This window comes from Triticum aestivum, chromosome 1A (genome assembly GCF_018294505.1).
Source record: "Triticum aestivum cultivar Chinese Spring chromosome 1A, IWGSC CS RefSeq v2.1, whole genome shotgun sequence".
Lineage (NCBI taxonomy): Eukaryota > Viridiplantae > Streptophyta > Magnoliopsida > Poales > Poaceae > Triticum > Triticum aestivum.
Genome location: NC_057794.1, coordinates 41,893,489 through 41,910,641, shown reverse-complemented (window position 1 = coordinate 41,910,641; position 17,153 = coordinate 41,893,489). Strand labels below are relative to the sequence as shown.

At 47.5% G+C, this 17,153-nt stretch overlaps 1 protein-coding gene and 1 long non-coding RNA gene across 3 annotated transcripts; one reads left to right on the top strand and one right to left on the bottom strand.

The window, feature by feature from the left end:
• The first annotated feature begins 3,944 nt into the window (after positions 1-3,944).
• On the top strand, positions 3,945-6,629 carry LOC123188689 (D-ribulose kinase). Of its 2 annotated transcripts, none has more exons than XM_044600906.1 (8): positions 3,945-4,198; positions 4,306-4,514; positions 4,717-4,856; positions 4,941-5,205; positions 5,304-5,439; positions 5,544-5,632; positions 5,738-6,085; positions 6,206-6,629. In XM_044600906.1, the coding sequence occupies exons 1-8, from the start codon at positions 4,144-4,146 to the stop codon at positions 6,404-6,406; spliced, it is 1,443 nt and encodes a 480-aa protein (XP_044456841.1). In that variant the 5' UTR covers positions 3,945-4,143; the 3' UTR covers positions 6,407-6,629. The 2 variants fall into 2 exon arrangements, with proteins under 2 accessions (XP_044456841.1, XP_044456852.1); XM_044600917.1 differs by having other exon boundaries at positions 3,966-4,198; positions 4,947-5,205.
• Positions 6,615-7,492, bottom strand: LOC123188692 (uncharacterized). Its single transcript, XR_006495102.1, has 3 exons — positions 7,210-7,492; positions 7,002-7,064; positions 6,615-6,916 (listed from the first exon to the last, which is right to left on the bottom strand). It is a non-coding gene; the product is annotated as an uncharacterized lncRNA (long non-coding RNA).
• Between the last annotated feature and the right edge of the window lie 9,661 nt (positions 7,493-17,153).

Sequence of the window (17,153 nt, the reverse complement as noted above, 5' to 3'; positions counted from 1 at the left end):
CGAGTCGAGGATGGACTTGAAATTAAAACAACTACGAAACAACGAGCCCAGTTGCAAGTCAAGGGTAGACTTGCAACTGGGATGAAAAACAAAAACATGCCTAGTTGCAAGTTGAGGGTGGACTTGCAAATGGGAGAAATATAAACCCAGTTGCGAATGGAAGATGGACTTGCAACTAGGACAACTATAAAACTACATGCCCAATTGCAAGTCAATTGTCGACTTGTAGTTGGGATTCAGGGTGGGCACGGTCCAGGCCGGTCCGGTCCCTGACCGAGCCGCCGTTTAGACCGGCCGGTGGCGGACCGAACCGGACCGGACCGAGCAGCGCGGCGGACCCCTTTTCCTGCACCGGACCGGCGGAGGTAAAGCTCGGGCCGGACCGAGAGGACCGCCCATGGTGGCGGCGGAGGCGACGTGGTGACCACGATAGCGGCGACGGATGACTCCGGCGAGCTCCTGGACACGATGAAGACAACTGCATGGTCGAGATCGGCGATGGTTCACACATGGCAGCAACGAGACGCGGTGGCGCCGGTCAGGGCGCATCTGTTAGCCACTCATGTTTGTTCCTGCAGATTTTCCGTTACATGCAAGTATTTTAGCGCGTCCATGAGCCCACGATTTCGTGTGTGGTGGCCTTGCCGTGATTAGTGGATCAATTTTGACGTGGAGATGGTCGTGGGATGACTCCGTAATTAACGGATCGAACCTCGTTTCTTTTGCGGTTTTTGTTATCTGTTCGACGGAATAAAAGGAAAGGAAAACACCCACAATTTTCTGTGTGCAGGCCTTGCTGTTTCTGCCATCCCAGCGTTCCTTGCCCGCTACCCTGCATCATCGCTAGGATCGTTTTAGTATCGTGCCATCCTACGATCCGATTAAATCGACGGGCTGCGCTAACAACCTAAGACCAAACTGACCAAGTCACAAACTGAAGAAAATTCTAACTGACGAAGCTGAACTTTTAACAGTACAATTACGCCTGACGAAACTGAATGTTTGACAACAACTTTTAACTGACACCACGGTCACCGCAGGAACGACATATGGCGTGCGTGCGTGTGTGCCGCCGCTTGCCGTGCGTGCCTGTGCAGATGCCGACTACGTGCTGTTCTCGCCGGTCATCCATCCCATCACCTCGCCTCCATGGACGTGGAGCCACTCGTTGAACGGGCTGTTCTCGGCGAACTAGAACACCATGTATGTGTAGCCGCCGTGCATGGAGTGATGCAGAGATCGAACAGGCGAACGAGGCTCGACTGGTTAAAGCGAGCCCGGATGCTCACTTCGACGCAGCGCCCACGTCGCCGGCGGCAGTTCTCGGTCCGACCGAGCGGCTCGGTTAAAATGAGGACCGGACCGAGGTGCTGAGCGGGCCTACTTTTCCGATCCGGACCGATCAAGTTTGCTAGCGAGCCCGGACTGTTCGGTCCGGTCCTGTGCGGGCCACGAGCGAGCCACCCTGAGTTGGGATGAAAGACGAAACACATGCCCAGTTATGAGTCAAAATGGGCTTGTAGGGGTGGACTTGCATGTCAGGGGTGGACTTGCAGCTGGGACAAAAGTGGTTGGGGTCCTCAGTTACGTGTTGAGGGTGGAGTTACAACTGGGACCAAAAATGGGCCAGGCCAGGTTGTGTATGAACAGTGCACTCACAAAGTAGGACAAGAGAAGATCGGGCTTCTTACATATTAGGGTTAGACTTGACAAAAAAAGGTTGTTGCCTGTCATTGTAGTGTTTAAAAGCACATCCATCCTCGGGTTACCTCTGCTCCAAAGACAAAGAGAAATGAGAAAGAGAGGGAGATGAGAAGAACTGATGAGCCAACGGTCAGCTCATCTCTTCGACTTATACAAACAACTTGTCTTTTCAACTACAACACAGAAAAAACAAACCACAAAGAATGGCCCAACAAAAAAACACACGGGGTGATGAGCCGCAAAATGGACAATGGGTGAGTGACACCGGATGTGTGGGACTAGACAACCCCGATCAAAAAATTGCATGAAATTAGATGAAACATCGTTCAAACTCATCTATATGAATTTTAGCAATTCGATACATGATTTACTTATAAATGAACACAAAAATTGAAACAACAACAAAAAACATGCATCAACAATTGTACAGTATATACACGCACAAAGGAAGTGCATGCACGCAACATATGACATATATGCATTCATAGCATCGCAGTGGGAGAAAAAATAAAAAAAAAAGATAAAAGGCCTCAGAAAATGCAAAGGATGTAGCGAACGAAGACAGATCAGAAAATAGACAAAAAAGAAGAAGAAAACAGAAAAAGACAGCCCACGCTGCCACACACATGGGCCAGCCCAAGCTGCCACGATGCACGCACGTTAGGCTTCAGGCTGCGCGAGCACAGCACGCTCGAGCTTGAACGCGGACAACCGTAAGATTAGCCTATGCGTGAATTTTTGGGACAAAACAAATCAATGGCAATAGCAAACCCGATTTTCGGATATGAGTTCTTTGAAAATCCTAAAGACCTGCCTCATTAGGCTGTCTCGTAACTATAGCTAGCATTCGTTAGAAACGCCATGTTAGACTTTTGAAGGCATGTTTTGAGCCTTCAGAGGCATTTATTCCTCCTAATCCCTACCATGCTGTAGCGAGGAAGGCTAACAGAGCTCGCCGGCGCCGCGTCGGAGATCGCATCACGCTACAGACGGAGCTCATGGGCGCCATGGCTGCCGTGCCACGCTCGGCACGGAGCTCGCGCGCGCTGTGGCCGAGCCCAGGCCAAAGCTCTTGCGCGCCGGGGACGGAGCTCGCGTGCGCCGTGGCTGGGCCGGAGCAGACGCACGCCCATGCCGGAGCTCGTATGCACCCTGGAATCCTGGATGGAGTTCACGAGTGCCCAGGCAGAGCTCGTGCGCGTCGGGGAAGGAACTCGCGCGCGCCACCGGCACGCCGGAAGTCTCGCGCGCGCCGCTGCCGAGCCGGAGCTCTCGCGCGCCCAGTCCAGAGCTCGCACTCGCCGGGGACGGAGCTGTCGCGCGGCGGCCGAGCCGAAGTTGCCGCGCGCCCAGACCGGAGCCTCCTGCGTGCCCGGGAAGGATCTAGCGCGCGTCCAGACCGGAGCTCGCGCTCCCCTCGGACGGAGCTCACTCGCCCCAGGCTGCCTGGCGCGCTGGGGCGAGAGCTCGCGCCTGCAGCGGCCGTTGTGCCCGCTGGGGTGGGCTGCTGTGCAGCACCATGCCGGGGCTGCACCGCCTCTGCTGCGCGTCACTTGGTTGAGGCCTGGGATCATTTTCTTGCTTCTTCTTTCTGTTCTTCGGAATGTATGCGTGCTCCGGCCGGCCAGTGATCCCCTAGCTTTATTCCTATAAATATAGTGGACGGTATAACTATTATTTGGATTGATGAAGTGCCCCAAATGGCTTTCGCTAACAAAAATACAGATTGAAATATAACATTTGCACAAAACTTTCAGCCGGATTTTATCCATGCATCCTACTCCCTACGTTCCTAAATATAAGACCTTTTAGAGATTTCATTATAGACTATATACAAAGCAAAATGAGTGAATCTACACTCTAAAGTATCTCTATATACATCCGTATGTAGTTCATAGTAGAATCTCTAAAAGGTCTTATATTTAGGAACGGAGGGAGTATAAGTTTAGATTATAATGGGTAACTGAATTTGTAACTAATAATGTGTAACTGCATTTGTAACTAATAATGCATAAATAAGCACCGACAGTTCTTGCTTAATAGTCCTGATTGCATGTACACATGATAGTAAAAGAATGCGGGTCTATTGCAGAAGACTGTCACACTAACATAGTAAATTTTGTGGACAAAATAACGGATATAACATTTCGAAACTTCAGCTTATGTATATAACATTTACCAAGGAAGAACAACTGGAAGCCCTAGAGTCGGAAAAAGAAGCAATAGAGCAGAGGAAGCGGCTGGAGGACAACGGGCGCACTACTCGGTTCAGTTAGACCAGCCCCATAACCCACAGCCACAACGGTGGTCTTGTGTCCAAAGGTTCCTTATCCTTCCCCAACAGGCATCACCTCCTCTTCTTCACAAGGTCCATCGTCTCTTCCTACCACCAAATCAACCCCAGAACTGACCAATGCACTTGGGATCGGACCACCCACCATGCCAATCCTCAGCCTCTCCGCGAAGCCGCTGTCTCGCCTCCCTGCAAAACGAGGTAATTAAATCAAGTCAACACTTTAGTACGCACCAGTAAATTAGGTTTCTAAACAGTGTCTAGCGAAAAACTTGATTCGATGTACGTTTTTCCTGCCAACGTTTCAGGATTGTCAAGATTAAGTAGGGTGCAGAACCTTGCGTTTACGACGTCGAGGATAAGGATCACCATGCTCAAGCAACAGGATCATCCGGGGAATGAAAGCGGCAGCAGGCCTCTGTACCTCGGGATAGACTTTGGAACTTCCGGCGCCAGATACGCACTTATCGACAAGCAAGGGGCCATCCATTCCGAAGGCAAAAGAACTTACCCAGCTGTAAGAGCCTGTCACCTCTCTAACCTTTTTTAACTAGAAATCGTATCTTTGTTGACATGGGGAGGTTCTTTTGCTTAGCTTCCTGCCTCAAACCAAACTTACCATCATGATACGTGCATCCATACCTAGACTTTATTCATTCATTTTTCCACTCCTTATGAGCCTGTATGTACATCCTTTTGGTTGGAGACTTGCTAGGCAGGTTGGACAAACCACCAACTGGGCAAGCTCCTGGAGAGAAGCACTCTTCCAGCTTCTTGGCGACATTCCGTCCGTTCACCAGCCATCAGTCTCATCCATCTCCATTGATGGGACTTCATCAACCACTCTCATCATTGATAGGTTTGCTGACTTTCCTCGAATCATCAATACAGCCCATGATAAAACCGGATGACCAATGCATTGTAAGTGCCTTTTTTGTGCAAGCTGCAGAAACAATGGAGAGCTTCTTGCCGGCCCTTTCCTCTACAATGAGAGCTTCCCTGATGCGCTGCCCATGATCAGCTCGATTGCTCCCGCAAATCACACAGTGTGCTCTGGTTCGTCCACCCTATGCAAGCTCGTCTCATGGTGGAACAAGCATTGTTTGAATGGCGGCGATGATTCGGCGATACTGATGCACCAATCAGACTGGCTGCTGTGGCTTTTGCATGGAGAATACGGCGTTTGTGATTACAACAATACTCTCAAGGTAGCTGGACTACATTGTTGCAAATAGTTCACATATATAGGTTCTATGTACGGAAGGCAATGGGTTTATAAATTTTCCTGCAATGGATCCTACTGCAGGTAGGGTATGATCCAGAGACTGGGTCATACCCAAGCTGGCTCATGTCACAGCCATACTCACACATGTTGCCTTCTTCTGTCAGAGCACCCGGAGTTCCCATTGGCCCAATCAAAGAAGATGTGCGCTCACAATATGGTAAATTAAGGAACATTTTTTTTTGTTTCACTACTACGGTATGCAGTTGAAATAATCTAATATTATTACTACTTCATCTTAGACGACTAAATATGCATTATCAGGCTTTTCGAATGACTGTGTGGTCTGTACTGGGACAACCGACAGCATCGCTGCCTTTCTTGCAGCACGAACCACTGATCCAGGAAAAGCGGTGAGTTCCACTTCTATCGATGAACCGTACGTAAGCAAGTGCTTGAAGAAATTATCAACATTGTAGTACTGATTAATTGAACCATGTACTCAATCAATCAATCAGGTGACGTCGCTGGGTTCAACGCTCGCGATCAAGCTCGTCAGCAGAGTCCGCGTGGAAGACGCAAGGTTCGGCGTCTACAGCCACCGCCTGGACGACCAGTGGCTCGTCGGCGGGGCGTCCAACAGCGGGGGTGTGGTGCTCCGGCAACTCTTCAGCAACGACCAGCTGGTGACGCTGAGCAGGGACATCGACCCGTCATCTCCTTCCCCTCTTGACTACTACCCTCTGCCCAAGAAGGGCGAGAGGTTCCCTGTCTCTGACCCCGACATGGAGCCGAGGCTGGAGCCTCGACCCGACAGCGATGCCGAGTACTTGCACGGCATATTGGAGTCCATGGCGCGCATTGAGGTCGCTAATTAACACTCTCGCGCCCTTGATAACAGGAGCACTTTTTCGAGAAAGATAAGCAGTAGCTCGTACGAACTGAACTGGTTACTGAAATGTTGCTGAATATAAATATGGATGCAGGCCAGTGGGTACAAACTGCTGAAGGAGCTCGGCGCAACGCCGGTGGAGGAGGTCTTTACGGCAGGGGGAGGCGCGCAGAATGAGAAGTGGACGGCAATCCGGGAGAGAGTCCTTGGGGTGCCTGTTTGGAAGGCAGAGCAGACAGAGGCGGCGTACGGAGCTGCATTGCTAGCACTCAGGGGTGCTACCACGGGCTCATGAAAACACACTCAGGGGTGCCATTTTCTTTTCAATCCCAGTAGAATCATTGAGTTCAATATACCCCTTTTTAAATGAGTAAAAAATCTACAATCATAACTAGACCGAGCATTGCAACCCTTGCAAATTCAAAGTGCAATAAATTTGTTGCTTTACTGACATTATGTAAGTATATCAGGGACGGTGTATGAACTATGTAGCCAAGATAACATTTTGTCTCACTCAATGGTTTGACAGGTTTATTATTTTCTGGGAGGATTTCATTATCACAGCAATAACGGGATAACAACGCACGAAGGAAGAAATAAATTATGCTAGGTGTTCAGACGCATAATGCTAGCAACTTAGCAACTAAACAACTGTAGTAGTCAAAAATGCAGTTTTATAAAGCAAGTCTATGAAGAAGCAGTTGAACTCATCTATATGCAGAACCAGATTGACATGCTGCACGCCCACACCTGATCAACCAATTGCCACCAGATCTAGTAACCTATCATAGATCTTTCTGCACCACTGAAAGGAACAAGCGTTAATCTTTGTGCACTGATAAATACAACTTCAAAAGCTAATCTAAAACCAGTATAGGGGAAGGTGTAACCTTGATGAAGAAGAATCAGATGTGAAACTTCCCCATCTATCCTCTGCGCATCCCCGCGAAATTCTGAACCAATCACACAGAACAAGTATCAAACACTTGGTGTGCACTAGCAAACACACTCAATGGAGAAATAATTAGAAAGCATAGGAGGGAGAAATTCGAAGCAAGAAGGGGGGGGGGGGGGGGACGAAATCTGCCAGTCTTTTACTCTGTGTTAGCGATCGATCAAATTCCGGTCCCAAGTTCCTAAACAGGGCACACCGCATGTGCCCTCAATGGCGGAACCAGATGGGGGGCGACTATGGGGATCACCGGATCAGGAGGGAGCACAGGCAGGAGGATGCTGGTTTGACATGGATGAATCTGCTGATGATGGAGGTTGAAACAGATGGTTGGCTAGCACCGAGAGAACAGGGATGAAGGTGCCTCTGCATGGCATAGAAGCTCTTGTTCGGATGGAGTAAAGCTCGTACTGCTCAAAAATTAGGCGCAACTTTACAAATCCGGTCCCTCAAACGTCCGCAAAGTCGCGTTCATAAAAAGTAACCAATCATGCCTTAAATTAATCACTCTGCATCCACGTCTCTCATATTTCAACCCCTAATCCATACAAAGCATGCAAAAGAAATCATAGATACTACATACTACGTGTTACCCTAACTACTCTTCATCGTCAGAGATGTTCAAGACGACGATGCCGGGCGCCGGCTGGACGAACGGGTAGGAGGGCTCCGGCTCATCCTCCTCCTGCTCGACCTCATCCATAGGCGAGCATCTTCGCCTCCTTCACAGCCTGCTGCGCCTCCATCTCCTGCTGGCGACGACGTCTGGCCACCGCAGCCAACTCCGACCGGAGAGAATCCAGGATGGCCTGGTGCTCCGCTTGCAGATCCGTGTCCTCAGCGCGTCCCCCACATCCTCCTCCTCTTCCTCCTCCTCCAACTCCTCCGGGTCCACTGCATCTGGAGGTAGCCCTGCGGCGATCCAGGCTTCGCACCTAGCCCGGATCTGCTCAAGAAGCTCGAGCCGGCACTCTGTTATCAGAAATGGCTCGCTCCTCACCCGACGGCATGGGGCATGGCTACTAGGCACGGGTGAAATGGAATGTGGTGGCAGCGGACAGGCGAAGGAAAACGTGGATGGATGGTAGGGTTTCGATGTCGTCGGTCGATTTAAATAGCCGGGCTAGGCACTACGCAGCCTGCCAGAGCTGCGCCACTGGTCCAACAGAGGAGACGAGTTTCGGACCGCCGGATTTCCCCGGGTTTCCAGGCGTTTCTGCCTGGGACTCCGCCGTCAGTCCGACGTGGCAGGGGCGCCCTCATATCCGTCGTATTTTTTGGCTAGATATGAGGGGTACCTGTCAGTCCGAACTTTTGAGGCCCTTTTAAAGCGTCTGTTTGTATTAAAAAATTGTGACCAATCAATGATCGAATGGACCGCCCAATTGTCTAAGGCCGGTACAGATGCTCTAATGTCCATGGCGATGTTGGAAAATTTTCATTTCGCGTGATTTTTCCTTTGCCGGTGGGCACGAAGAGAGGAGATATTGAATGGACACGGTCTCCCTTTCTGTTGTTCAAGTAAATTCAGTCAAATTTTGACTCGACTTTGTTCGGGATGGTAATTTTTGTGACTCTGGGGATTTCCGCATATTTGTAACCTCTAAAACATGTAAGTATTAGGCAAACTCAGAGTCGCTATATACATCTATCAAAATTTATCCTTGTTTTTCTTTTATTGCATCAACTCAGTACTTATGTGCTCAATTGAAGGGATTTAAATACTAAATTCAAACAACATTGCAATACAAAAGTTCTTATATGCGAGAAAATGATAATCTATTTCTGAACCTAGGCTCAACTGCACCTGTGCTCACGAAAAAAATCAAAATAAAAACTGAGAAATTCATAAAATTCCAAAAAAAATTGTGTCGTAGATAATTTGATGCATGAGGGGCGCTCCAATTTTCAAATCATTTGGCCATCGGAGCATCTCTAGGCAAAAAAGACAAATCCAAGGTCTGTAAAAAAATTAATGTTCATGTTCTGTTCTGACCTGATTTGTCTTTTTTGCTGAGAGATACTCAGATGTCCAAATGATCTGAAAATTAGAGCAGACCTCATACATTAAATTATCTACCACACAAAAAAACTTGAATTTTTTTTGAATTTTTCTAATATGTGTTTCGATTTTTTTCTGTCCGGATGCAGCTGGGTCTGGGCACCGAAGCGCCGCACTCAACTTAGAGTCGCTATATACACTAGTAGAATGCCCGTGCGTTGCTACGGGCTTTTGAAATATTTTCCTTGAGTTATGTGAACATCATTGAGCTTACTCATCGGAATACCAGTTGGAAATAAATGTTGCGATAAATATTTATCGTAATTCCAGCCGGTTTGCTTTATTTTGAGTGCGTCGTTGTTGTGGGATATCATCACTTGCACATCTTTTTGTTGTATAAAACATGGTGAATTTTTGTCCCCTTCCAATGATGTCGCCCCAAAAACCCTCTGAATGGGTTTCTTTTTTAACCCCGACATAATCCATCTCCATCTCTCTCATATTCTACAAAATTATATATATATATATATATATATATATATATATATATTAATATATATATATATAGAGAGAGAGAAATATACCTGTTGAGTATTATATCATGTGCAACATACATACAAAGAAGAACAATTATTTGCATGCACCTCTTTTGGTTGTGTAAAACTTGTTGAATTCTTAGCCCCCTTCATCATCGTTACATCAGGGTCTTTGTCAGTCGACATCTCCAAAGCACAATCAAATTCATCAGTTTTTATGACCTACAAAGGTATTCTAATATAAACAAAGATTAGAATAATTTTTTATCATGGTGGTATGGAAAATATATATTCATTGGACAAATCCAAGAAATGAGCAGTTTCTAGTAGATTTAGTGGCATCCCAATTTAAATAATTTTAGACTCACCTCTAAATCACATGTTGATGGTTATTCTCACGAATATCTACTATTTAGGGTATGTGGTATATTGCCCATAAAAAAACTATGTTACATTTCTCCACGAGCAAAGAACAGATTCCCCCTTTATATAATGATAGTCGGTCATCCGTAATTTCTTGGATATTTTCAAGTAATTTATTGAGAAAATATTTTATGTTATTCTAAATATATATAGTGTACAGGTATAAATAAAGCTTTATTTTTATGATATTCCCATTATACCCCTCCTATACGACTTGTTGTCCTCTCTCGAACGACCGCACTCTATCCACTCCCTCTCCGCACCACTCACTCTATTGTTCCCCTCCATCTCTAGATCCATAGACTTCACCGGTGTCGCTCACTCTCCTCTCTCCGCCCTCGCCCCCACAACCAACAGAATCGGCGACCTCATCTCCCACCCCTCCACCCTTTCATCCCTCCCCTCTTCTCACCAAAATTAGTGAAGGGGGGATCGAGAGACCAGACGGTTGCCTGATCCGCCCACAAACCGACGAACAACATCACGCCAAGGTCACCAACACCGTCATGAAATGACAGGCTTCTTCCACCTCGATAGACTTGCTCGCGCACCAAGATATGAGAGGGGGCCTTCTACTTCTCCCTCGCTCATCACCCCTTTGGCCAAACCATGGATCAACCTTCCTCTACTCTGATCCATGCCATGGACCGAGCTCACTTCCCTCCTCAAGGTCATCTCTTCACCCCTTTCCTCGTGTGGCATGTTTCACCGCTAACACCTCACCTTATCTCCCTCCCTTTCCTCCCATATCGAGACATGCATGTGTTTCTGCTCGGCCGCTTCACCTCACCGCCGTCTTCATCTCCTTATACAATGTCGTATCCGCCGCCTTCTGCCAGCTGTAGAAGAGCGTGTTCGATTCTTGAACCTACAAAATATAAAATGCTGAGGTCAATAAGTATGATTTTCTCTTGTCCCTAGTACTATATTTTTATACATGCTTATTGCATAACCAACCTGTGTGTCGTAGTGTATTGTGGACTTGCTGAGTTGTTCGACCTTGAGCTTGTCAGTTTGGCAGAGCACGTTCTTCGTCTTAACCTCCATCTGTAGCTCGGCATCGCGGATGGCGACAGCCTTGGCGGCCTCAACCTCGGTGACCTTGGCCTGCCAGTCCCAGCCTTCCACTTCATGGCGAGGTCGGTCATTGAGGCCACGTTGTCGGCCTTCCTAGTGTTCTCAAACACCCGCACCTCCGCCTTGCCCTTGGCCTTCTCCTTGAGCGCCTTGCCCTGCTGCCGCACAGAGAGCACCTTGTTCTCGGCGTCCACCTTGGCGACGTTCTGGCACGTGAGGCCATCCCGCTCCACAAACATCCACCTTGGCCCTGCTCGCTGCCTCCTGTTGTGTCTTCTCGCCGAGGTAGGAGAAGTACTCATGCCCTGGCACGTCCACCAGTTGCTTCACGGTGGCATTGTAGATGAAGAGGCTGAATTGGTCCAACTCCTTCTGCACGCTGCTGAACACCTCCTGCTTGAACTTTTTGGTGCAGGTGAAGATCTCGTCCATGGTCAGCTGTGCCACCAGCATCCGGGTCTCACCCTCGATCAACCCTTTAGCCCTTCACCATGTCGTGCCCGTGGCTCCTACCGTACAAGTGCAATAGCGCGATCAACTTCACGTGGAGTAGGAGCTTCACTTCAAAGGTGGGCAGGGCTGGAAGTACCGCTCGTGGCTCAATCGGTGTTTGACTCGCTCGGTCCTGGCTTGTTAGAGAAAATGGATGATCTGCTCTGCTAAAATCGGCCTGGAAAATTGTCGGTCCGATCCGGTCTAGTCTTCAACCGATCCGACCAAGAGGACTGAGAAGAAATGTCGCTGCCACCGCCATTCATTCTCAGCATGTCGACCGGCAGCCCCCGGGTAAACTACCATATCCCCAAGCTTCCCCTCTCCTTCTTTTCTCTCCTCCCCATGTACCATAGCCTCTCGCCGCCGCTGTCGTGCATGCACCGCTGATGATCTCGAGTTCTCAACTTGGCGCTGGCAGCGTTCTAGCTGCGGGTTTCACTGCCATGGCTGCGACCGTTTTAGCACAGCACACATGCAGGCCATCAACTAGGGAAAACGGCCGATTGGGTGTAAAGTTCGGATCGTGCGAGAATCGCTCAGCTGTGATTTCCGAGTGGGATTTAATAGCCTCCGCCTATAATCACGCACCATGATCCTACGCTGTCGTTTTCTTTGTTGAAGCATATGTTCAGGTCTACCTGCCGCCACGTGATTCTCTCTCTCCCATTGCTCTCTCCGCAACAACCTTTCCTTATCGTCTGCGTCTTTATCATGAGTAAAGGATTAGCAAGGTCAGCTCAGGAGTTAGTTGGGTTACTGGCCACACCTGCCTGTGTATATCTTGTATAAATGTATACCTCTATAACTGAATATGACTGCTTTCAGTCGTGTTGGTGTGTTCACTTTCTGCTCTTCTATCCAGTCGAACAGGAAATAGGAAGTACATGAGAAACATGGCTTGATCCGAAAATCACGGCACCATTTGACAACAAACTGAACGTCATGTTTTTTTCATGGTTAATCCGCTAATTATGGCAAGGCCCGAACACAAAAAAACTATGGGCTCATGAAAAAAACTGCTATGGAAGGTTCATGGCTAACAGCCGCGCACTTGCCGCGACACATCACCGACCTCATCGTTGGCGCTTCCGCATGTCCACCACCTCGCCACAGCACCCGCACACGCAGCCCACCTCGTCGCTGCCCCAGCACGTTGACGCCGGTGGTGGTTGGCCGGTCCAAATGGTGGCTCGACGAGGGACCGAATCAACCCGGACCGTGTCGCCTTGGTAGTGTCGCCGAGTTCTAGGGTGGTCACCCGGAGACCGATGGTGAAGACGGCGGGCAGGACGAAGGGCAGCTTCTTGGAGCTCTACCAATACCCACGCCTTCTTCACCAGCGTTAAGTCCTCGATGCCCCAGCCGGTGATGGCCAGGTACTACGACGCGTACGCGGCGATGAAGCTCGCCGTTGACTGTTTTGCCGGCTGTACCGTTAGGTTTTCTTTCCTTCTTACCTACATAGGACATAGGAGTGTTGACCGATCAAAGGAAATAAATAGAACCTGTTAGTACATATAGCAAAAATGCCCGTGCGATGCAACGGACCTATCAAACTTGTTTTACGTGATCTCGGTTTATGTAATCAATTAATTACGTGATCTCTGTTGTATGTTCTTTCTCTATTCCAAAATTCCACTCACGCGAGTAAGAAGTATTTCACTGTCTTATGCAAGTAGTTCAGTGCATACATATGCTACTCGTTCGTAATTGCAACCTGAACAGAGTAAAAAAATCGGTTCGTGCATGGATGGATTGATGGGAACACACTGTCTAATGAAAAGGACAAGAATCACATTGGCATGCATAGGTGATTTGAATTTTTAAAAATATAGCATCTACATCGCGCATCATGAGGAACAATTCTAGAGAAAAAAATTGATCCAGTCAAGTGTATCTTTGGATATTTCATTATCCACTTAGGCCATATTAGTATTACTTCCCACGTGGTGCACATCATCCTGATGCATGGGTGTGCCTCGGCCCTTACATTGCAAATGTTATTATTGCAGGAAGAGCACACATTCATAAGCTAATGGTTTCACAATGCGTTCTTGATGATAGTAATTGAACCAAATGAAACGATGGACAAGCAGATTGATTAAGGAACTCTAGGTAATACTTCAAGCCGTAAGCATTGGCTCAAAAAGTTAATTTGTAAGTAAAAAAATCCTAGAAGAATAGTTCTACCTAAATAAAGTTTACTGCTGCACATGAGCAGATCCACACGAAGCAGAGGGGAGGTGGAGCAGGCCGGTAACCAGGGGAAGGAGCAGAGTGGGAGAAGATTTACACCGCCGTCTCTGCTGGATATGGTGTCTCCACCGCATCTGTGGAGGCGCCGCGGCTCCGCCTCGGATGGTGCTCGTGGCTATGGTGAAGAGGAGGGGCGACGCATGGGCGAAGAGGCAGGCGGTGCTCGTGGCCAAAAAGTGGGTCGTTCGAGCTGCGGGAGGGAGGAGGGGATCGCCGGGAGGCGGCGAGATCGGTGGGCGGCGGCGGCGTCCAGGTAGGGAAGTTGAGGTAGGGCGCTGTGTTTTTTTAGGGGAGCTGCTTGTGAAAATAACGTGTGACGACGATGTAGCTAGCGGATCCGATCCCCTTAAAAAAGACCTAGCTAGCGGATTCCCTTAAGGTAGGAATGGATACGATTGATGTCGTTGATAAATAGTGGTGAATGTTGGCCTAATTTACTATCATCATGCATGAAAATGAATCATCAAGAAAAAGAATACTTCCTATTACTACGCTCATAGGAAGCTTCCTAATCTCTACTACCAAACAGTTTCTGCCCAAACAAGGAAGGAAAGTTATGGATGTGATTCAGAAGGAAACAAACATTATAAAGATTAATTAATTTAGATTTAATCTTTAGAGATTGATTGTGATTGATTTTTTTACATAAAGAGATTACTGAATAATTTGGGTCAGTATGGAAAGTTCTGATCCGTTCAAATTTTTTCGTTGTGTGAGAGGGTGACGCGAAAATAAACCGATGAAGTAGGGAGAGGGGACGAAAAAACCCAGAGAAGATGGGAGGAGGTACCAAAAAAAACCATGGTAGGTGGGACGAAAATAAATCCGGAACGGAGACTACCAACTGAGACATTAGGAGTAGAGATCTATCAAAATTTATCCTTGTTTTTTTTATTGCATCAACTCTGTACTCATGCGCTCAATTGAAGGGATTTAAACACTAAATTCAAACAACATTGCAATACAAAGTTCTTATATGGGGAAAATGACGATAAGCAACATTGCCATACATAGAAAATTGTCACTTGTACGTCTATGTAGCGACTATAGCTAAGGAAAATTGTCGATAAGCGACAACTTCATACATAATAGCTACTCCCTCTAGACCCCTCATGGGTATGCTTCGATGAACTGTTTTGTGTGCAATTTAGTCTCCGTTTGGTGCAAGTGTCTAGTAGTTGATGTGCAACTAGCCGATAGTCGATGTGCAACTTTCCCTCTACCCCGTGGATGTTTTACTGATGCTACCGCCACCCCAAACTACCATCTAATTGAGATGTTCAATTGCGTCTACTGCCCTGTCCAACTGACTATTAGTTGATGTGCAACTTTTCCCTGTCTATGGATGTGTAGTTTTCACTGTTGTTGTCTCAGCCAACTGCCTAACTGTGGATGTGCAACTTTGGATGCTATCCCTATCAACTGCCTAGCAATGGATGTTCAACTTTGGATACTACCCTGGCCAACTGCCCTACAGTCAACGTGCAACTTTCTCCTGTACCTCATGGGTGTGTAGTTTTCACTACTAACACCCTGTCCCAACCACCGGTTGTTAGTGAGATGTCCAACTTTAGGGCCCCACCTAAAGGCAACTTTTCTCTTCCCTCATGGATGTGTAATTTTTACCATCCAACAATCCATGCTAGTGAGATGTGCAACTTTTTCTATTGTCTCGGCCGATTGTCTTGCAGACTATATATGTGCAACTTTGTCTGTTCCCTCATCAAGTGAATCCACACATCCAGAAGTAGCTAGGAAAGGGGGAAAAGTTACACATCGACTACTACGTAGTTGGCTGAAATAACAGACTAAGTTGCATATATAGCTAGTATGGTAGGTGTGTGGGGGGGGGGGTGCTGATAGTGATAATACACATCCAAGACTAGGAAGGAGGGTTGCACATCAACTACAAGTTAGTTAGTTGGGACAGTAGACTAGTTGCACATCTCACAAAATTGGTTGTCATGGTTGCTGAGTGACAACCACATAGAAAATTGGATCATGTGGCTCTAAAATTGGTTTTGTAAAAAATTGCACCATGCAATACTAAAGTTGCATCGTGTAATAGTAGAGTTGCACCGTATAGCATTACAGTTGGCATCAAAAAAAGTTCGTCGTAACATACCCATGTGGGGTCTAGTTCTAAAGATTTCGTTACGGAGATTCCAACGGTGAAAACGGATCTAAATTCGGATGCGCGGTTCGAAAGATATGAGTTTTTAAAAATTCAAAAACTCGAAATAAATGCAAATAGACTTGTTTTTGCTAAACCGAAGTGGCTAGTACAAATGCATTTAATGCCAAAAGCCACAAGCACTAGAAGACAAAAAAATACATGCATGCATGTGAGAGTATGTGGCCGGCCGCTTGAGTCGTCTAACCGGCACGCGGGCACAATCAGGCCCGGCCCTGAGGGGGAGGGGGGCGGCCGCCCCATGCCCCCGGAATCAGAGGGCCCCATTTATGTATGTATGTCATGTATATTACTAGTCGATTTGGCCCAGCACACGGCCCAAACGGGAGGTCGGCAGGCGGCAGGACACATAGCCCTCTGATGACGCATAGACTAGATCGTGCCCCGCGGCAGTTGCCCATCGCCGGCCACGCCGAGAAGCGGAGCCGCAAGGGCTGATTCAATGATTTTTGCCGGCGTCAGCAGACGACAGGCCCCATGATTGTTCTGGGAGTACGTCGGCCACGCAGCCGCCGAGACATCAGACATCCCTAGTCCGCGCACCTTGCCTTCATCCTCCTTCAGTACTTGTGGTAATGCATCTCTCTTATTTCCCCTTTCTGAAAAAAGGAACCCATCTCCAAGGTGCTTCTCGAGACTGTTGCTTCTTGTATTAGCGATCTAGTTGGATGGTACATTGAAACGACAAAGGAGGATTTCTTAAGTATTGTGATTGTTAGGGTTCAGTTTTGGCACTGATTGTGTGTAACTGCTCGCAACTTTGGAGATATGATTGCATAACTTTACATTCTATAGACATTGCCAAGGATCTCTTGATTCTGAATAATGCCCAGAATCAGACGAACTATATGTATATGATTTATCAGTCTCCCAATTAGTCCAGAAATTTTCACATTGTGTTCTGCAATGACCTCGTTTGTGGGCCACTATATAGGAGATTTACATCAATGGAATTTTTAGAGGCCCAAGTGTATTACTAATTGATTTGAACTTCTATGTATATCAGTATATGGCTACTATTTTATAGCTGTGAGCCTGTGACACCACGTCATTGGAAGTTTTAGAGGCCCATGTAAATTGCTAATTGATTTGAACTTCTATGTATAT